We start from the raw sequence: 21,998 nt of genomic DNA, 5'->3' as shown, positions 1-21,998 counted from the left end.
TCCAAAGATAGACTCGTGCAGGGAAAATAGGGCTGGGACAGGGAGTTCCCCACTGTTGCCCTGGCAACAAGATCTCAGGCGATCCAGCTGAGATTGCTCGCTCAGCCAATCAGACAAGGGCTTTGGATAATTCATGGTATCCTGTAAGGTGCATGTGTCTCTGTGGGTTTCTCTCTCTGTGCATGAATACGTGTTTAAATGGATTTAAGAACGGGTTTTATGGGATATGGATCACCCGTACTGTAGATACAGTGTGAGGATTTGGTGCGGTAGCTCGAATAATGCAATGATGCAGGGGACGGATTGCACTGTTTGAAGGGCGAAGTCTATTCATGCATTCACACTTTCATTTTCCTATAGAGGCTCCGCCGACAGATAGCAGCTCTCACATCTGCTTTGATTTGTTCCTGGATGCACTTCCCTTTGGTTTTGGAAAGCGCCTTGGGTGCCCCATCAGCATTAATTAATGTCCCGACTGAAACAGTTTTGGCACGGAAAATAGCTGGTAATCCCTTTGTTGGACTGTGTGCAACTGATCTAAAGTCGCTTTAACCCACAATTACATTTAAACCTACATCTATGGCAATAAACATGACATAAATTTATACATTTTTCCAATCAATCTTTTAATCTCGAATCTTTTGGGCTGCCTGTTGGGTTTGGATGAATAGTGGAGATGTTCTTTCCGTTGCATAACTACTGCAAATGTATTGTCCTATTTTAAATGAGGACGTATAAAAGCTTTTACTAGTGTGCAGCACAGGCTGAAACAGCCCCGAGAGACCGGTCCAGACATCAGACATGTGGACCCTCACAGCAAATGGATGTTGAGTTGTGGAGACATGTCCTCTTAACATGCCCTGCTTTCTCAGGTAGTTTCCCCGGGGCGTCTGACGAGGTCCTCCAGTTCACTGCAAACTGAGGAGCCAGATACGCTGAGATGTTCTAGATATTCTTAAATATTAGAGGTCTTCCGGTTTGAAATACACTACATGTATCTATTTATATCTAGATGTTGAGATAGTTTCAGTCTAGATCAAAGTCCTGAACTGACTGACTTATATAACCATCCCGACAGTCATGATCATCTAAAACATTCAGACAGAATCAAAATCTAAGCTGCAGTGGCAAAAACCTAAAAAAGTAATGGAAAAATGTTCTTTTCAACATCGCAATTGCATTGTAACGTTAAAGAAATCCACAAATCCTTTATTTGTCACACAGCAGATTTTATTGTGTTTGTTTTAGATGTTTGCTCTTTAGTAGTGGTTCCTCTTACATCACATTTGCCGTATGGGGAGAGATTCGCACACAAACATCAGAAAGCACTAAGGAATACTTTCACTTGAAACTAATTGCTATGAGTTACATATGAGTAGGGTTAAAGGGCAGAGAAGATGCAAGAGCACAAGACAAATATACCACACAGCTGCAGACAAACATTATTAAAGTTCTCCCAAGAGAAAGATAAGGAGGAAAAGGCTTAGATAAATAGACAGAGAGAGAAAGTGAAGGAGTATAGAGAAAGAAGAAACGCCAGTTCAAGAGAAATGTCAGTTCAGAGATTGTTGGTGTGTTGTTGATCATGGTGTTGGTTTTGAGTTCCCCTGCGGGGAATCTGGTCGTTACAGAACATCACTTCAGAAATATCTGGTGAGCCTGGTGATTTGATAAATATCCCAAAGTGCCGAAGCACGTAATCATCGTATTGTGATCTGTTAGATCTTTCTCCGGAAGGTTGCCGTCTGCACTGTTAGTTTGGTTTGTGTCATATAAGTGTTTAAAGTGTCTAGTTTTTGTTTAACATACTTTCACACACCAGTCACTCACTCCCAAACCTCCACCCTTAAGAACTACTGTACCCAAAGTCAAGTGTTATATTAATACAGCACATCTTTGTATGCTGTTTGAGTTACTGTAGTATACAATGTCATGGCACAACTTGCAAAAATCATCAAATGCTCCTCACATCAATTAATTTAGCCTAGCCCTGTTGTTCTTAATGCAAGTCTGAGCAAAAAAAATGTTAAGATATCATGCACGTCTTCCAACCACTCCATCGGCCACAAAGCTATTTATAATTATAGTACAATGCTTTAGAAAAACAAGACATTTTAAGGTTTACGAAAATATCCTGCTTCACCAAATTTACAATGGGAAAGGCTAGCACTCCCACAGCTCAACGATTACATAAAAAAACAGGTGTAAGAGACACAATCATGTTCTTTTTTTAAGAAATCCTTAAATTAAATAGAAGGCAACATTCTAAAAAGCATTGAGACAAAAGGCAAGAGAGCGCGTTCTGAAGCAATTTCCTGTTCGGACAGTGCAAAAAGGCTATCTGGACAATCAATAAATAAAGGAACATTTAACATAATAAATTAATAATCATACATAAGCAGCGACATTAAGCAGATTCAAAACATCCATTACAAATCAAATGAAACCCAGTCGACATCGGGTTTCACAAAAGGGGGCACTTTTTGTCATATCAATGCTTATCAGGTGTTAATTCTTATCCACTATCATTCAACTATTTAACCATCTAACAGCCCTTTTTGGGATTGACCACTAGTCTGTAGAGTTACCTGCCTACTCGTCTGCTACTTGCACCAGTTCTTGTACATTCACTCTGACTCTCTCCGTAAGGCAATGACAGAAAACATATTTTATCCCTTTGTGTGGATAACGGCTGTTATTCAAGATTATATCACACGCAGGGGAGTTGACTTCTGTGACCGCAGTTAAATTGATTAAACTCTCATGTTTGTTGATATGCGGGGGGGGTCCGAGTTAGCGTATTTTAGTTATAATAGTTACTTTGCTGTTTTTTTTTCATGGATTGTAATTTCCTCCCAGTATGTTCCATTTACCTAAAAATTCACAGAGGTCTTACTTTACGGTATGTAGGAAACGTTGTCCTTGATGGAGCCCCTCACAGCTAATTCATGTTGGCGTTAGTCCTCATGAGAGACACAAGAAGTGGCATTTTAGAATGACGTGTTAGAGTGTCTGCTTAGGTTTTATGCTACAGGGATTTTTCTTTTTCACCTTAAATAGTCATTATTAGTCACAGGCCTGCCGTTTTCTTGCTGAACGGGACCTACATCTCAATCTTACAGGCTGGAAAAGACTCGTCCTGCATGACAACAGTGCTGCTGCTGGCCAGGACCATGATGTTGAGCTCCTGCTGCTTGTCGTGGGTCTCCTGGTACCACTCCCTCATCACGTCCGTGTCGTGGGTTGGAATCAAAGTGACCTGACACCACAGAGGAGAGAAGTTTCTAAGCTCAGGCATTCAGAGGATTTACAAGCGTCCTCACTGTAAAAGTAAAAACAGTTCACCATCTTTCTGTCCCTTCCTCCCATTTTACGTTCAATATTATTACAAGCAGGGATTTAACAGAAAAAAATGAAAACATCCAATGTTTGTATGTCATTCTTTTACATATTTGGTAGAAAAATTAATCAAGGCTGTTTTTTGATGAAGATTTGTATGTCTACATGTCAAATTAAGCAAAAATAAACAGCACTCCAGATAGTTTTACAGTATCATATCAATCATATTTACACTGACCTGCATGTTGTTTCCCCACTGGGCCTTTCCTTCCAGCAGAGCATCAAGGACGGCCCGACTGGGCTCCTGAGCTGTCTGGTCATTGCCACTGACCACGTAGTAAGAAGAGCGCACCCGCTTAAAGAACTCAGCATCTGCATTCTTGGCATTGCAGTGGTTCGGGATGTAAACCAAATCCATGTACATGGGAGGACAGTTGGGCAGAGAAACCCCGCCGGATACCTTTCCACTGCCAGTACCTGAAAAGGAATAAGCGTATTGTATAATGTACAATGATTGTATAATATAATGAGCGTATTGTGTGATTTAAATGATGACAATAAGTAGTTAAGTACTCACCTGATGAGGCACTTTTGACACCTCTGGATGCAGAGGTATTGGTTGCATTTTTTGCATCTTTTCCTTCTTCGACACTCTTCTTTGGAGACAAAGTCTTTGTGTCCTTCACTTTTGAAAGGACACTCTTCCTAGCAGGCGAGGAAGACTTTTTCAAGAGCTTTTTCTTCTTGGGCTTCTCCCCCCCTTCCGTGTTAGCATTGTGGAGGTTTTCCTCAGCCTTAAGGGCCTCTGGGTCCACCATGCAGACGTCATGGTGGCCTGAAGACGGAGCCGAGTCCCTCAGAGTCACTGGAGGAGGATCGGCGTGCCTGTACGTCAGCGTCCTGTCCGTCGGCAGAGTCTCAGAGTCGTCTTCTGAGTCGATGTTAGCATCTGCCGTGATAGAGGGGCACTCCTCTGTCCCTGGTGGTACATCCGAATCCGTCTGGGAGGGGGCAGATTCGCTGATGGATGTGGGAGGGGTCTCCTCACACTGCTTGGCGGAAAGCTTACCACCTGGAGGTGGTGGACCTCCCGCTGACTTGGTCAGAGGCTTCTCCTCATCCATGGCATGTTCTTCATTGATGAAATACTCTAGAGGGTTCGGGTTGATGAAAGATGGGGACAGTTCTGTCTTTGGGTGGAGATACTCACATGAAGTGACGAGACAGAGATCGACATCCGTCTTGGATGGAGCGCAGGGGCTCTTCTTGGTGGAAATGTCCGGCTCCCTGGAGCCACAGGCGGTGTTGAAATGACAAGGATCAGATGACAGAGGTAGATATGACGGAAAGGGAACTATAGGGCTCACAGGGGATTTTGCCTCTGGTGTAGAATCCTCACATTTAAAGGGATTAGTCTCTCTTCCCGGGGAAAAGATGTTTTCTTTTGAAAAGTTCAAAGGTGATGAAGGAGAAGCAGCTTTGGGAGGCGACGGGGACTCGCCGTATTTCTGTTGTGTGTCAGATTTATTAGTGATGCTCTCCGCAGATGGTGAAGCTGGACTGATAGTTTCTTTGGCGGATGAGCCTCCTGGCGCAGGGGATGGCTCATTGTAATTGGGAGAAGATGCCTCTGGGGTGACCGGAGACGCTTCTGTCGGGGGAACCGCGGCATGTAGCATCTCTGTCATCTGGCACGGGGTTGTAACGGAGGGAGTCGACTGAGATGCATCCGACGGGGTTGCAGAAGTAGCGAGTGCTGAATCGCTCTCTTCAAAAGGCTTTTCCACTGATGAGCTGTGTTCTTCGGATGTTTTCCCGTTTGCTTCATCCGACGGGCTGTAGTCAACCTCAGTCGGACCGTTCTCCGTAGCACGTAAACTGCCTCCCACGGATTGATGCTCGGGGGACTGCTTGCTAAAGTCCAGGGCTAACGAGTGGTCAGGGGACTCCTGGTCAAACTCAATTGACATGGTGGAGTGCTCTGGGGATTTTGCTTCCTGTATTCTGCTTTTGGTCTTTGGTGAGATGTCTGGTGAGATGGACATGGGCCTGGGGCTGTCTTCCTTGCAGGGCGATCCCTCGGCCTCCTGGAAGGTGTTCGGGGTCTGAACCACAGATACGGACAAAGAGTCGTCCACCTCTGTTGAGTGAGGAGAGCCCACCTCAGCGTGAAGGGAGGGAGAGTCAGTGGTGGGTTCTGGAAGGGAGCTGGTGGCCAAAGAGGCGGTGGATGCTGAAGCTAAATGTGAAAATGTGTCTTCTGCCACCACCTCCTCTAGAGAGGTTCCTGACTTGTCCGATGTGGTTCCCTCTGAGATGGACATTTTACTCTCCTCTTTGAAAGCTGTGGAGGGACAATTGTCCGATTCCTGTTTGGTGATTGGTGCCGACGACAAGATTGAATCTTGAATCTTGTTCCTGTGATCCAAATTGACGAGTGACGAGTCCATCTTTGTTGGGGAATCGGGTTCAGCTGAACGGGAGCTGTTAGGTGGGGACATTAACCTCTCTACGGGGGATTGCATTTCTTGTTCTGGCTCATTGGGCTCTGGAGTACCTCTATTGGAGAAATCCTCTTTATCACTTGTGACCTCCACAATTGTTGGACCCGGGGCGTCGTCCTCTGACACAGGTGGTAGATCTCCAGCTCTTTCCTCCACTGGTGACTGATGGTAAGGTGTGTGACCAGAGGACTGAGGCGAATTAGCTCCCTCCAATGTCTTGTCGTCTTGGCTGGTGGAGGAATTAGCTCTCTCTCTGACGCACCCGGCCAGCGTGGTGGACAATTCTATTGCAGCAGCAAACGGTGACGGAGAATCAAACTTGGCCTTGCGGTCTACTGAAGGAGAGCGCACAAGAGGAGATGTCGTGGAAGTTGAGCCGAGTCTGACCGTGTCTGAGTCCGTTTCAGGATTCTCACATGACTCCTGATGTGAGGCGAACTCCTCAGATGTCCCTGCAGGGGGAAACTCCCGACAGAATTTGTCCTCTTCTAGCAATGAAGGGGGAGATATTGTGGAAGCGGAGTGGTTGTAGTCCTGGCCTTCTGTGGCATCGCTCTGCGAGTGATCCTCCCATGGAACGTCCTGAAGTGGAGACAGCTTCTTCCTGTCGAACTCTCCGGGTGTCACAAACTTGCCCACGTCCTGTGAAGGAGACTCGTCGTTGGTGTTTTCGTCACTCTTGACGTCCTTAGGAGTCAACACCTCATCCATGGGCGTAGGCACACTGGAGAGCTCATTGGTGGACTGAGTGTGGCAGGAGGTGACAGTGTAATTCTCAGGGGCTTCATCTCTGGTCTCACAATCGGAGGCTGTTGAGCTCTCGAAGCCAACGGGGAGCATTTCGTCATGGATAGATGCCGCCGGAGAAACAGGCGAGGACACTTTTGGTGAAGCTGATACAAACATGTTATGATTGTCTTTTTCTTCCACACTTTCATTTCTATTAATTGAATCAGTGTTATCTTCAACACTAGCTCTCGGTATGATGTCAAAAAGTGTTGCTTCATGTTCATCTTCATCAATAACGCTATTTTTATCTGGTTCCACTCTCTGTGGTTCGGAAACTTCTTCTATCTCTCCCTTATCTTCATAATCTCCTCCCTCAGATGTCTCCTCCATGACAGTACCTTCATCTTCAAACTTCTCAATTACACTGCCATGGAACTTTTCTTTGAGAACTTGTTCTTCTGGAGTCTCTCCATTGTCTCCTTCCACCTCTGTGGTGGTTATACCCTCATCCACCGACTCTAATGCCTCGGGTGAGTCTTTGGTTTGTAATATGTCTTCACTGTGGATCACTACAGCCTCTTCTTCCTTAATTTGTGGCACGGTTGCGTCGTCCTCCACCAAATCTTCCGCTTTAAGCTCCTCAAAATCCTTAGTGAGGTCCTCTGGTGTGGACATCAGAGATCTTACTACTTCTGGATCCTCTGCAACGGCAGAAGCACTTGCTGCAAGCTTGCCACTGTCCACCTTTGTCTCCTTCTTTGTCAACTTTGGCTTCCCTTTCTCTTTTAACTTTGATGGGATCCCCATGTCTTTCTTTGAAGCGTTGTCTTTTTTCAGGGGCTTTGGTTTCGGCGCTATACTCTTTTCTTCAGCCACAGCGGCTGTCTTCTTCATGTCTTTGAAGGGTCTCTTGACATCTTTCTTTTGCTCTTTCTTATCTTCCTTCTTCTCCTTCAGAGGTGAGTCTCTCCTCATATCCTTTTTTACAACTTTCTTTGCCTCTTCTTTTTTTACTTTTTCATCCTTTTTAATGTTGTGTTTGGGTGTGTCGTCTTTCTTTGCCACTTCTTTTTTCACCTCCTTTTTCTTCTCCACAGACACTTTGGCCTCCTTTTTGGGTTTCATCTCAGATTTCTTTTTTTCTGGGGTTTCATTTTGAGCAGTTGGCTCTGCTTTTGCTTTTGGTTCTTTCTCAGGTGCCTTCGCCTTGTCTTTTTTCAGAGGGGCCTTTTCTTTTTTCTCAGTCTTCTGTGTTTTTTCATGAGACGATTCCGCATCTGCCTTTGCCTTTTCTTCCTCCTTTGAATTCTTTCTGATGCTTTTGCTCGGTGACGGCTTTGGGGTGGACTTTAAGCTCTCCTTGCTGTCTGCTCTGTGTTTCATCTTTGCTTGCTTAAGCGTTGGTGTTGTCAGCATATCGGTCGACATTGCTTTCTGAGTGACAACTGGCTGTTTCAGAAAGTCCAAGTGCTTCAGCTTTTCTAAACCTTCGAAGACGTGATGCTGGGTGGCATTTCCAGGAAAGAGAACACGCACGACCTTATCTGAGGGATTTGCAGGGTGCCACACAATGAGTGAAGAGATAGAAGTCAAGTACGAGACGGGGAACTCTGATTCTTTTCCGTTCGGCAGCAGAATGGAGGCTGTGTCTTTTTCATTTCCAGTCCACTGCTTCATAAAGTGTTGCATCTCCTTGCTGTTCCTTGATGGATTGAGCACATACATCTCGAGCTTTCCCACGCCCATTTTCTGAAAAAGTATGAGTGGTTCAATAGTGTTTCCAACAGGCCTGTGCAAAGGCTCCAACCTCAAATTTAGCTTTGTGAGGAACTGCTGAGTGAACGCTGCCTCCTCAACATTCTTCCGCACTCTGTAATTCAGTCCTTGGTTTTCCAGGTTTTCAGGAAGATTCATGAACACAACGCCGATATCTGGAGAAATCATGTTCTTCACCCAGTCACTGTTTGCGGTCGATCCATGTGACTGTTCCTCCTCAAGCTCCGCAACTTTCCTCATCAGCATGCTGTTGATGCCCGGCAGGTTGTCGTCACCAATGTGAGTCATGAGGATGGAGTCCACGCGGTCCAAATGTCTCACCAGCTTCCAGAAGCACGACTTCCGGTCCGAGCCGCCGTTAACGAGCATGTTGAAGCCGTTGACGGCGAAGAGCGCAGAGTCGCCGCTGCCGGCGGGGAAGATGTAACAGCACGGCTTGGAGAGTTTCAGGAACCCGCCCGAGGTCGGTGGTTCTAACATGTCAAAAGGAGACGGGATCTCGACTGATTCAGATAAATACTCTGTGAACTCGGAGAGGCCCTCCATTTCAGGGAGTATGGAAACAGAGTTTAACTTTATGTAAATGAAATCCTGCAGGTTGTGTTTGTCCAAGTTTGAGTTTTTCCATTCGCCTTGTTCTGGGCAGGAGAGTGTGAGGTTGGCTTTGTTTGCTGGATTAATGGTGCTGAGCAATTCACCAATCTGTGCATGAAGGGAAATTAGGGGACTTTAGTTTCTAATATGTCAAACTCTGTGATAAAATTAATAGAGTTTTGTAATCAAAGATTCAGTATAAATGTGAATCATATTTGTATTGAGTTTTAAGACTATTGTTCTTCATAAGAATGACCGGTTTTAGGGAAATCAACCATCATGCATTCATTGGAATTGGATTTTTTGATATTGAGTATATCATTTTCTCCTTTGATAAAAACACATCCACTCATGAAAAAACTCTCATATTATAATGTCATAGATGCAATTCTGGTAAAAATGCCAGCTCACCTCTTGGTCGGTGAATATGTCTATGAAGTTGAAAAAAGAAAATGATCCGGACTGAAGAATCAGCTCCCCGTTGTTTTCAGAGCACTGGCCTGAGAGAACCAGGAGCTTGTGTCTGGCAGTGTCTGAGATCATCAGACGAGCCTAGAAATGAAAGGAAGAAAATGACACGATAGCTCACGGAATGAAATAAACAGGTGAAATTGTAAAAAAACAAAAAATGCTGTATTTATTTAAAATGAATGAATGAATACAAAGCAATGTTACTTCAACAATCAGCTCGATGATTAAGTGCATTTCAAATATCAGCAGTTCCACGTCACTCAAATCCATTGGCTAATTAGCTAATTAGCTGACTGGCTGACTAGCTGACTAGCGGATCTATCTCCAACCTCTCTTGCCCTCTTTCCGTTGGTCTTTTATTTATTCTACTTAAACAACATCGGCTGCTGTGGGCTGGTCAATCCTGCTGCGCTGTGAGATATTATTAATGCACAGTTTGACTGCAGACACGGTTGGGGGTGGAGGCACAAGAGAAAAATCTTGTGTCATCTTTTCTCCTGACCCTTGGGTGTCCATTAAAATGTAGCAAATGCATTAACTGAATAGCAAAGAGGATGCACTTTTTATTCTAGCAGTAAACAAGGCATTAGGTTTGTCCTTTAAGATCCTAATCGCTTTTTCATTCCGACCAACAGCTACGCACAGCAGTTGCTATTAAGAGGGTAGTTAATTGGCTACTGGTTCAAGGTTGAAAAATAACCCGTAACCAGCTGTTTTTGCTTTGTAGATGTGCATTTATTTAAGCTATTTGTGAATTATCTCTCCTTGATAGAAATATGGAAGACTGAAGATGAGGTTATAGTCATTTAACAACAATTACAGCTCATTTTACCTCGGTACTAACTGCATCATCTGAAGGGTTGATGAGCACCACCGTCTCCAGGACATTGCTTTTATGGTGAAGAATTCTCTGCCCTGCAAAACAAAACAGAAAATAATCAAAGATATTTTTGGTATTTATGCTTCAAATGACTTAACCCTTTTTAAAAAAAGTTGCCAAATATCTTTCACCTAACTGGTAATCGACAGACAAGATTATTAATTGCCAAGACCAAATAATTGTTGGTTTTCTCGCCATAATTGGCTGTAAATACGATTCTCTCTACCACACCATTAGCAGCAGTTTCCCCTGAGTAGACAAAGGTAATAAAAAGAAGATTAACAGGCTCATAATCAATCATCTTATAGGTTTTGGATGATTGATTATGATCATGACTTTCGCACTGTGTGCGTTTGTCTGTATCTGTCTTTGTTTTTCACTCAGTTATTTAATTTCTTTTTGAATACATGAATGTATTCGTGTTGCTTGAGTATAAACTTAAAATTCAGAGGTGTGTGCATTGTCTCCAGAATCCTGATCCTGCAGCAGCATTCTTCCATATTTATATGTATATTTCATATAGCAGATGTCATTAGAGAGTATACAGCCATTAACCCTGCCACTGCCTCCCACAGGGCTGTCACTCCATATGGAAATACTACCATGCTTGAAATAATGAGTCCTTCCCCACTCGCCAACCCTTTAGCAGCTCTGGTGTTGCACTCCGCTTGAATAATGGAGTTGTTTGCCCGGAGGGAATACAATTCATAGTGTGGCTTTTATTCTGATTTTTGAAAATTCTTTATCATCTTTGTCATGCTTGGACAACCAAGACAAAATCTCCTTTTCCTGATTTTTAAATATTCAAGAGTAAGATAGTACGACATAGAAATGAATAAAAGCAATTTTAGCCTTTTAGTTATTTATTCAAATAAATAATACATTCGGGTTAAATGGCGGATCCAAAGTAAACTGTCCTTCTGTGGAACAGGTTGTTATACAATTTTGCCCACACGTTCATGGTTCCCAGAGGATGACTCCTAATGACTCGAGCAATCCCCTGACTTTTCCCCTGGTTAACAATGAGCATTTAGTTTCATGATATTGTTACGGGGAAAATAGTTATTACGCAGAGGTGGATTGGAGCAGATCTGTGTGAGTCCAAAACCGCCGTCATCAAAACCCCAGTTGACGCCAGTGGAACCATCTTTGTTCTGAAGGGGCAGCCGTCTCAAACTGATGTGCCGCAGAACAAGTGACTTGGGAAGCAGTTTTCAGTGGTGTGTGTGAAATCGGAGAACAATCAATCCGGGATGTCTGTCGTTCATCCTGTCAGCCCACTTGTACCCAGGCCATCATATCCAATGTAATAGAAGCCCCCATCTCCTTTTAGTTCATCATACCGTGGGTTACGCCCCGCTCACTGGCATTTTGTCAGAAAACACATTACTCTGTGGAGAACACAAAGGATCCACCGGCTTGCACCACCCTCGAGCCCCCAAATTGCCGACCGTCTCGCCCCAACTCGTCAAAAAATGTCAGATTGTGCACTGGGGCTTGCTTGACCCTGACTATCACCTCGATTGATATAAAACCCCTTAATGCCCAGAGTGTGTCTCGGTCTCAGCGGGACGCGAGCTAATGCGACACGCATCACTGAGCGCTTCCCGTCAGTCTGAATAGAAAGTGCAAACCTGCCCCAGACTGAACCACGCGGGGGAACGTCGATGCGGCTGGCACCCCACCAAAAATAGATCAGTGGAACAACTAAATTCACTGTCTTCTTTTATTTGCATAAGAAAAAGGGAAATACTGCACGCATAAAGGATCGAGTCTGCATCTCCTCACATGGCTGCTCCGTGCGTGTCGGCACCTTTCTCATTCCTGTCATTTCCTTTTCAGACAGAGTAGTTTGATCATGTGACTTTCAGCCACAAAGACGCCCCCTCCCCCCCCAGCACAGTATTCAATGTCACTTGTTTCCGTAACCCCACCCGCCTGGATTATAAAGGGAACTGGTGTATGTAATTTGTCTGTGTGTGGAGCTAATGGCACTGACTCACAGGTTTATCAGCTCAATATTCTAATTTAAGATACTATTCTATCTGTAGGAATGAGCTGGTTAAGGAAAAATATTATTATAATTAAAATCACTATGTCTTCTTAATTATTCCAGCCATGAATATGCAGCTTAATTAATCAATATATCTTCTGATTTACTGGTTTGATAAATCTCAAGAGAATACGAGATTGTATTTGTGAAAAACATCAGTGTCTTAATCTCGAACAAAAGAATTCATGCAAAATCAACACAATTCTTAAATACTATTGATCATGACAGCGGAAATGCGTGGATTCCCGGTTTTTGAGCTTCAGTGGCGTCTTCATTCAAGGCGGGGAGCATGGAAATATATGCGTCACCAGAAGTATATCACGTCCATCCAGGGGACCCCCGGGGGCTTCCTTTTCTTGACCCTTTTTCTGGCCTTCTCGTCCTGCTCACGGCGGGGTTCGGGCTTCCTGTGCGCTAATGCAGTGTGATGGACGACGTATCGTCCGTCAGGTGGACGGATGATCGCATTCGTCCCCTTCCGCCAAGCACCACCCGCTGGTTTGTGTTTTCCTGGAAGCAATTAACCCTGAGCGCACTAACTCAGCTCAGATATAAACATAGAAAACATAATTTAATAGGAAACTATCATACGGTTGTCTGCTCAGCTTCCTAATCTATCATCTTTGTCCTCAATAATGCACTTCGTGTTTGATCAGCGTTAGGAAATGCTTCACTTTCTTGGCGAGAGTGAGACGAAATGATTAATAAAATCTCTCATATCTTTCTAGTAAGTTCCTGTTCATTGGTGCAGTTAAGAGATGTTTTGGGCTGATTTTGTTACCTTTGGCAGGTTTGCTGTTCAGAGCTAAGCAGCTGAAGCATGTGAGAGAGGAACATTGACTTTTTAGAGAAAGAGATTACCCAAACATCAAAATATTGCTTTCAATCTGTTTATTTTGTGTTTCAAACGTAATTGATGTGTTTAAATTTAAAGTACGATTATACAACAATATATATATATATATATATATACATATATGTAAAGCTATGTCCTTAATGGACTCAAAACCCTTGTGAATGTTTTTAGGAAGCCCCTCATGGAGCAGTTCATGTATAGACAATGGAAATCCTCCCTTTGAGAAATGAGGGGAACTTGGTCATAGAATGAAAGAGAGCAATTTTATTCCAGTTTCTCGTTCATTCACAGCATTTCTGGCTGTGTCACATCTATTTTCAGCCATGTTTTTGTCCTTCACCATCCCTCCTCCACCTCCTCCTCCTTCTCCTCTTCTCCCTTGTTTGCTTCTCTCTCATCCTCTTTCTCTTCACAGCCGCTCCTCTCTCCTTCTTGTTTTCGTGGACAGACACTCACCACTGGGGATTCACTGCTAATTACTCCGGAATCAACTGCACATCTAGAACTGCGTTGCAAGGCAACAGCACAGATGAAAGAGGAAGGGTGGAGGATGGGAGGATGCTAAAAACGAGGTTGGATAAAAGTAACCGAGAGTCTTTTTGAATCCTCTCCCAATCTCCATGTTTCACATCCCTCTGAACTTATTGTATTTCACCTCCGGAGGCCTGATTCTGACATTTGATATTACTGCATTAATAAAGGAACCACCTGATTTAGTCTGCAGCAGCAATTGTCGGTTGGATCGAACCGTTGCTTGTGTCCATTATGGAGCGGAGCCAAGCATCCGGCTTGAACTGCTGCTGAGCGTCAAGGCCATACGGCCCAACGACGGACCACGTCCTGCCACACTGGCTCTCCTCCATCTCTACAAAAACATCTCCCTCACCTTGCAAATGAAATCAGCACCATGCAACAAAATGCTGAAAGGACGGGTCCTAAAACCCCTCCGCTTATAGTGCTTGGAGGTTAAAGCTGCCGCTGTGAGCTGCAGAAAATGTGTATTAAAGTAAAGAGTCAACAAAGGAGATATTAAGAGCTCGTTCCTTATTTGGGTCAAATGAAATGAATGGACGGTATTTTTCCTGTCTTGATACAGCGATAGAAACTGGATGAACATTTCATTTATTGATTGAGAGCATAAAACAATTAATTCTTTAATTTCCAGTCTACCTTTGACGTCTGCGGAGAAGCGAGCCGAGTGTCTGGAGACAAACAGCTTGAGTTCCTGGTCCAGGTTGCAGTCGATGAGGTTGGTGTCCCATGAGCGGATCCCTGAAAGATGAACGGAGAAAGTAAATAAAAAGGAGCAAGGAGGAGAAAGAACGGCGAACGAAAAAATGTGCGTTGATTCTGCTCCATGAAAAAGAATCAATGCTCACAGCACACAACACACCTCGGAAGAACAGGTCTAACAAATGTGCAGTCTCACCCACACGTCTATTTGCCTGATCCTTTGCCCCCAGTTTATTGGAAAATCTTAGAGTGAACATGTATAGACTGGTCTGGCATGAGGAAATAAATCTATAATAGGAAATATCTGTCCGTGCGGCGCCGTGGGCCAGAAGCACTGGTGATCAGAGCTGAGTCATGCTGGTATCATCTTCTCTTCATAATCATGTAAAGGCCTCATGAAGGCCTTTGTGTAGATACGTGATGGCGAGCACTGGGCGTGGTGACAAAAATACAATATGTACAAAACAATACTATGAAGTTCATAGTTTTACAAGAAGAATTTCATACGTTAATACAAAATCACTTAGTGATTGTACCTATCAATTAACTAATGGATTTTCCAGAATAAAAGAAAACCCCATAACTCCCATTCTTTGTGTTTGGGCAATAGCAAACTTTTGGTCTCAAGTTTTCTGACATAGCAAGGACACACCTAATAATAGAAAATGGAAGGAGAATCGAGGTCACATTGTGCCACAACAAAGTCAGGTGAGACCTATAGAGGAAACGCCTCCTCTTCTTTCCTCCTACAGCCACTACGCCACATTCTCCCCCTGCGTTCTCCTCTCTCACACAAACAGTGTGACACAATCCAGGAAGCCACACAAGTGATCTAACATCAGCTCTTTACTAAAACGCCCTGCTCGTTTTTTTTTTTTTTAAAGAATATCGTTCCTCGTCGCTTTCCGTAGGGACCGCAGTGCGGACCTGGCCACGCCCACCAGCCGGTGAGGGATGAGAGCGCTGGATGCGGGATGATGATGGAGAGACGTTCCCACGGGGACTAAAGGGTGCCATAAATCTAATGCGGCGCGGTGGATGTTAGCGCGTGCTCCTCCGGTGCCGTCTGCAACCCGGACGGGGAGAAAGCTGCTGCTTCCCCGGGAGTCTCCTCCCGAACGCCCACCGATGCGTGCCCCCCCCCCCCCCCCCCCCCCCGCGCTCTCCTCAGACAAAAGCCTGACGCACCTGAATAAAAGCTCTGTCAAAGTGCTGCGGGAGGAATAACAACAACAACCGGAAAAAAAACAACAACAAAAAAACCCGCAGTTGCACTGTTGCAATGCGCTGCATTATTGACGCATAGTCCAGATTTAATGCTGAATCACCGCTGGCGGCTTTATTAGAGGACCGGGCCCACGTGTGAGGATGACAACAATTGGGCCAGACGACTTTGTATTGTGATTAATCTTACTGAACTGACACAGTAACATCCGCTGCTACAATAAACATCACTGCCTCCGGATCAAACAGCGACCCCATGACGTCCAGATGTAGTTGATGAACCATTTATATGTTTAGTGGGCAAGTTAGCGAGCACATTTGACTTCTAAACCCATGAGAAGAACTTTCCTAAGGGGGGGTGTCGAGTTTTGGTCCGCACCCATTTGAATAAAAAGCTCCATCTTACCTTTCTCTATGTCCGCAATGGCACACTTCAGGTGGTCCTCCGTCACGACCTCCCCGATGACCACCAGCAGATAGAATTTGCCGTCGTTGAAGTGCTGCGAGGGGCCGGGGGATGTCGGAGACGTCCCCGAACTGCTTTGAACGCTTAGAGTCTCCATTTCTGCAGACTGTACCAGGGTGGCCATCCCGTCGCGTGTGTCTCCCCGGCAGCCTGCTCCCGTTACGCGCGGCAGAGCACCGGACTGGTCTCCAGACATGCGAGTGGAGCCTCGGTAGGAGTGGCCCTGGCGTTTTATACCAGCAGACATTGTGTCATGCTTGGTAACCGGGGAGGGGTTGGGGGCGGAGGGGGGGGGGGGGGGGGGGGGGGGGTCCTTTTTCTTTTTTTCCCCCTTTTTCGCACACTCGCTCCACAGCTGATGTCATCCGCAACGAATCAAACGCCTCCGGAAGTCACCGAGATGCGATGCTTTGTGTTGAAGCCTCCATCAGACTTCTACTTGTTACGTATTCATCAGGAGAGATTATTATTCTACATGCATACAAGGGGAGCAGAAGGCTTTCTCACTCATTTATTCCACATTAAAAAATGGTCCTGTGTCAGAGTTTATTAAAGATGTTTTCTGTGGACACATTTTTACAAAGGTGTTGCTCCTGTAAATATGACCCTTGAGGTTTAATATCCGTGAGCTAAGGCGCTGGTGTGATGATTGCTTTGTTCATTTCGCCACAAATGTTCAGAGGATAAAACGTTTGATGATGTATAGTGATAAAGAAAACATTAAATGTTGCAATAAGGAAAATAGAACAGAGGTCTCAATCTCAAGCTCAATACTGAATGCTATTAATGTCGTTGCATATTTCACTTGAGCTTTTGTGCATAATGTGTTTCTCCCCCCACAGTGTCTCCATGCGGATGTGAACGGCTTGATGTCTGATCACAGCATCCATAAGTGATCTCACAGGTTGGTCCCTCGCGAGAGATTCATTACAAAAGGTCTTTGATTGTGGAAATCTTCCATCTAACAAAAACAAGTTTTTGGAAATGAAAGAGACATGACATCAGAGGGGGGGTTAAAGAGGAACAACTACAAATGAACAGCAACTGAAAAGAACAGATATCAACTCACTATATAAGGGTGTGTGTGTAGATGCAGTTGGCAGTGAATAATAAAACTATTTTCATCCTACGACGTAAAGATTAAAGAGAAGGATCGTGGAAGCTGGTCGAGCCCTTTGTGAAAGCAGACAGACTTCAGGAACTGCAGCCGACTGTTGCGAGAACAAAGGTTGTACATTTGAAAGAGACGGCTCGGGATGCAGATACAAAAGGATGCACCATGAGACACACACACACACTCAAAAACACACACCCCTTCTCCCGGCGAGCCCCGTTGACGTGATTGGGTCTCGTGGACCACTGGGCGACTTTAATAAGGCTATCGGGAACATTAGACCATTCCTTGGTAGCATGAGGGGAGACGGGGGGTGAGGAGCGGCTTGGTCATATTCTCCTAAGGCCATAGGGGGGGCAAATCAAACATTCATCATACACGGTTGGCAAAGAAGGAAGGCATTAAAAATACAACAGGCTGACCAAAGTCTCCGAAGGGACGCGTGAGTTGTTTCCACGAGGTGGGCTGATGGATGACACCGCTGCGGCCTTTTTCCTCATGCACGTGCGTTCATGTCTATGTGCCCGTAGAGGCAGTTCAAAAAAAATGAAAATGAAAGGATTTTAATAATTAAATTCTTAAACCACGTGGGTCTTACAAAACTTGAAACCCTGTGCTGCTTTGGGTCACTTGTAGAGACAAAAGAAAATGCATAATGTACCGCGTGAGTCTGGAAAACAGAGGGATGTGTTCAGAGACAACACACACAATAAGTAAATATATAGTAAAATATGAAGCATATAAATGGTAACATTACTTGTCAGGAAAACATGATGGGAAGGATTAGTGATTTGAAGATGGTTAAAATACAATTGGAATTGGACAATCTTTTTTTCTGTTTTGTTTCTTTCCCTTTTTAACTCTGTGTTTTTTCTGTTGTATTTTTCACATGTTTTCTTTAACATAATGCACCTGCACTGCCTAAGACAGTTCCCTTTGTTTTCTTTATGTTGCTTTGAAAATTCACATATCAAAGTGCTGCCAGCCGCGCGGCTTTCAGCCGGCCAAAAGGTTCCCAAATCTGACCCAACGCGAGACACTTTGGAGCCCATGTTTTTAGGTCTGATTCGGTTACTTCACCGTCAGCAATGTACAAATACTCAGAGCTTGAAAAGCACTCTCCATCACCGAGTCCCCCTCTCTGCCCCGCCTGGTATCTCTGTGGTCCGGCCCCTGCAGAGCCGACAACACCAATGTGTCACGCTGTAGAGTGTGTGTGTGTGTGTGTGTGTGTCAGTGGGAGTGCTAGGTGTCTGAACATGCAGTACAATTGACCGAGTGAGACGGAAGCGGAGTGGCCCAGCAGAGTTCAATCAATGGGTTTGGACGAGCACCCGGTGTTGCGCTCAGTACTGTAGGACGTCTGTATTGGAGAAGCAGGCTTTACTTTTCTATTATTGTTTGACTTCCTGTCCATTGAATCCCAGGCAGCGGATATTAGCTTCCAACCTTTTTTTCTAGTACACAAAGGTCAGAAAGACCTTATGCTGTGCACAGCAGGGAGGGGTGTGTGACTGATGTACCCATGCAATAGTTTTAGACCAACAACTATTGCATTGCACACGGAGCAAAAACATTAGGATTGATATTAGCTTTGATGATCCTCATGCAATAACTTCTAACCTCTAGCAGGTAAAATGTTTATACTACACAAAGTGCTGATCCCCAAAGCTCTCATCATCTGGTCAGAATGAAAACCTTCCCATAAGCCTCAGCTGTAGCTGCTGATTAGCACATGTTAGCATAAGATGGTGTACATGTTAAGCAGCATACTTGCTACACCTGCATGTCAGCATGCTGCCGTTATTAGCATTTAGCTCAAAGCACCGCTGTGACCAGGCACGGCCTAAAGGAAACATCTGGGTCCAATGTGTCAGATATTTTCTTTGCATTAGAATGCATTGGCAGATGTTGAGTTTCCTGCAGATGTGTAGTGCAGTGAAGGAGAGGCTTTGCAATAACTGGACTGACAGCTCCCTCGTGTGGTACTTTTATAGAATTGGTTATGTTGCTGGCACTGATTATTATTATGTTCTCTTTAGCACAAAGGAATGACAGTGAATCACATCTGGCCTATTGAATGGTTGTGTGCATTATTCTGGTAGATTAAATCCAGCAGCAAATGAAAGGAGCGTTCAGATCCGCAAAAAACCGCATGACTAAATGACTCACTGAATACTATTTGTAGTATCCTCATCTAAATGTATCATCTGGAGCAAAGATGCAGAAAAATGCAGAGAAATCTCGCGTCACTGATGGGATATTTTGCATTAATTATTAGATTATTATTTCAAATTAATTCAAGTGTTTCAAATATTAAGTTTGTGTATGAGCTGTAAGTAGCTTCATTCCACCACTAAAAGGTTATTTTCCACATAGTTTGATAGTAAAGGCAGGCAGCTCCTTATGATCTCCTACAGTGTATAATTTGCATTATTATTGTGTAATTTTCTTTGTGGCTGTGTCCAGGAGAAACATTTCACGCATCATTACATCATACACTTCTTCTCTGATTCTCACACAACCCGCTCAAACATGTCATTACCTTGAATCAACGCCGGTGATAACCATCTGTCAGGTCTGATTTTTGCACGCCGCTGTGTTTTGTTAACAGCCAACTGCTTCACTTAAGGCAGGTTAACTGCAACATCAGCCAATTTATTGCCTCAATTTGCACAGTGGGTCATTATTTGTAATTAAAACACAACCAGGGAGTGGAGCTGTGGTGCCATAATGTGAGGAAACATCACCTATATCCATCTTAGTGGGATCAGTTTTGACTTTCATGCGAATCATAATGAAGGACGTTGGATTTTACATTTGAAGCCTGTGAGAATTAAAGGAATACTTCCACATCTCTTTCACATACGTCCTTTACACATTAGGCCACAACCTGCAGCTCAGCTTAGCATAACAGGGAGCTTAAAGATCGCTTGTGTGCAAATTAAGTCTTTTAAATACTCTTTTAAGACCTAAATTAAGATTGCACTCCAAACTGAGTAAGTTGCTTTAGTGCTGATGTGTGAGATGTGCCTCAGGAGGTGGAGAGTTAATGTACTCGTGTGCTCGCTGCTTTCTGGGCCACCAGTTTCCATTTCAACAAGGACATTAAGGCAACAGCGGGGTCCATTAAATCCACAAACTGCCTTTCCCTCGAAATCCTTGCCACCTGCGGCAGAACATCACAAGTGGCAGCCGCCTTCCCGGCATGTAAGCTGAACTGTGGGAAAACACTGACAGTACTGTACATGTCGCAGAGCTTTACTGACCAACATCGGGCCAAAGTGCACTGAAAATACTAAATGAGAGAACTCGCTCTCCCAGGGAAAAGCAGAGACGTCCCTTTGCATCCGAGCAGTCATTCCTGCACTCGGCTCTGTAGATTCGCAACCTCAGAATTAAATGTTGAAACATGATGTTCTGTGCCAATCAGTGCCGAGGTTCTCCCACCGGACCGTACTGTGCTTTAATCTGCTTCCCATCAGGTTAAAGGATCACTCACTTCTTATCTGACTAACTGTAAGGTATCCACCAACGCGTTGACTGATCCAAAGCTCTTAAACACACATTTACGCACCCACGCACACACACACACACACACACTATTGGCTGACTTTTTTTTGACCTTCCATCTGTAACAGCTCAGTTTTATATCAATGGAAGTGGTGTTTTTGCTTCTCTGCAATTTTTGCTCTCCTCATTAAATTTGTTTTCTTCCTGTTTATATTTGAACTCCGCTAAAGACATTTTTGTATTTCATTGTGTTCAATGCACTTTATGCACTTTTAATCAATATTTCTATATCAACAACGTGACCCTGTGCATTGACTTTCCTTGAGGCCCTGTGTTTAAGGAAAGTTTGGGCTTCCTTCTCTTCCCTGGTATGAAAACGTCTTTCTCCTGGTAAATAAACCATCAGGTTGTTTTTCCTGAAATTGTCTTTCAGCCTTTGGTGGTTAAAATCATTTGGTCTCTTTCATGGTGGTTTTTGGGAGTCGAGTGGAAGAACAAAATCGTCCTCACGCTGCACAATGTCGAGGTCTTGGTCGATGTTGAGTGCTGTCCGTGGTGCTGAACGTGCCACCGCCACAACGTCGCTGTTTGAGTGACTTTGGACTTGCTGTTTACTTTTGGATGGAAAGGTCTAATAGTGCGCGTTGGACACTCTATCATACCTTACCGTTCTTAGAAATAATAGGAAGAGTCATCAAGTAAAGATCGACTCATATTGATTGAACCGGAATTAAAAGACACAGTAAATAAGTATATCATTTCATTGGAGTCTGTTGACATATAAACCTGAAAGATAATTCCATATTCCTATTGAATTCATCACAAAACTACAAGTACAGCTACATATTTTTTTTAAATTTTGATATGCTGCTCAGCTCAATATGATCAAATGAAAGGAAATTGAAAGAGCAGCATTTATAAGATAACAATGAATATTGGGCTTCAAACCACTTCACTTTATCAGGAATATTTTGACAAAAGCTTATAGAAAAGATATTGACAGAGACTTCTTAAAGCATTCGAGAATTGTTGTTGAGCATGTTTTCTCTGACTCATAATGCAGATAAAAGCTGAACTTCTCTGTTTGATCAGTTGCTTGTGATCACAGAGGCCCACATGCAACAACGTCACAACGCAGCAATGACGCAGCGACGAGGAAGGCTGTGTATTTTCTGTGAACATGGCATTTCCTGTAAAAGTTCCCTTTGAAAGGCTCATTGAGTGTGTGCAGACGGCGGCAGACTCC

General features: G+C 44.1%; 1 protein-coding gene across 1 annotated transcript; it reads right to left on the bottom strand.

The window, feature by feature from the left end:
• Positions 1-1,208: 1,208 nt before the first annotated feature.
• Positions 1,209-16,410, bottom strand: map1b (microtubule-associated protein 1B). Its single transcript, XM_040197145.2, has 7 exons — positions 16,066-16,410; positions 14,373-14,474; positions 10,246-10,328; positions 9,354-9,494; positions 3,917-9,050; positions 3,578-3,816; positions 1,209-3,259 (listed from the first exon to the last, which is right to left on the bottom strand). Exons 1-7 carry the CDS (start codon positions 16,370-16,372, stop codon positions 3,104-3,106), a joined length of 6,162 nt encoding a protein of 2,053 aa, XP_040053079.2. The 5' UTR covers positions 16,373-16,410; the 3' UTR covers positions 1,209-3,103.
• Between the last annotated feature and the right edge of the window lie 5,588 nt (positions 16,411-21,998).

The sequence above is a fragment of the Gasterosteus aculeatus genome, chromosome 14 (genome assembly GCF_964276395.1).
Source record: "Gasterosteus aculeatus chromosome 14, fGasAcu3.hap1.1, whole genome shotgun sequence".
In the NCBI taxonomy this organism is placed as follows: Eukaryota; Metazoa; Chordata; class Actinopteri; order Perciformes; family Gasterosteidae; genus Gasterosteus; species Gasterosteus aculeatus.
This window is presented reverse-complemented; position numbering and strand designations above follow the sequence as displayed.

Bases quoted from the DNA above. Each gene is read 5' to 3' on its own strand.
- map1b (XM_040197145.2), bottom strand. From the start codon at position 16,372: ATGTCTGCTGGTATAAAACGCCAGGGCCACTCCTACCGAGGCTCCACT. The intron at 9,495-10,245 runs GTAAAATGAGCT...TTTCATTTCTAG, and splicing joins ATGATGCAGTTAGTACCGAG to GCTCGTCTGATGATCTCAGA. The intron at 3,817-3,916 runs GTGAGTACTTAA...ATTCCTTTTCAG, and splicing joins TGTCAAAAGTGCCTCATCAG to GTACTGGCAGTGGAAAGGTA.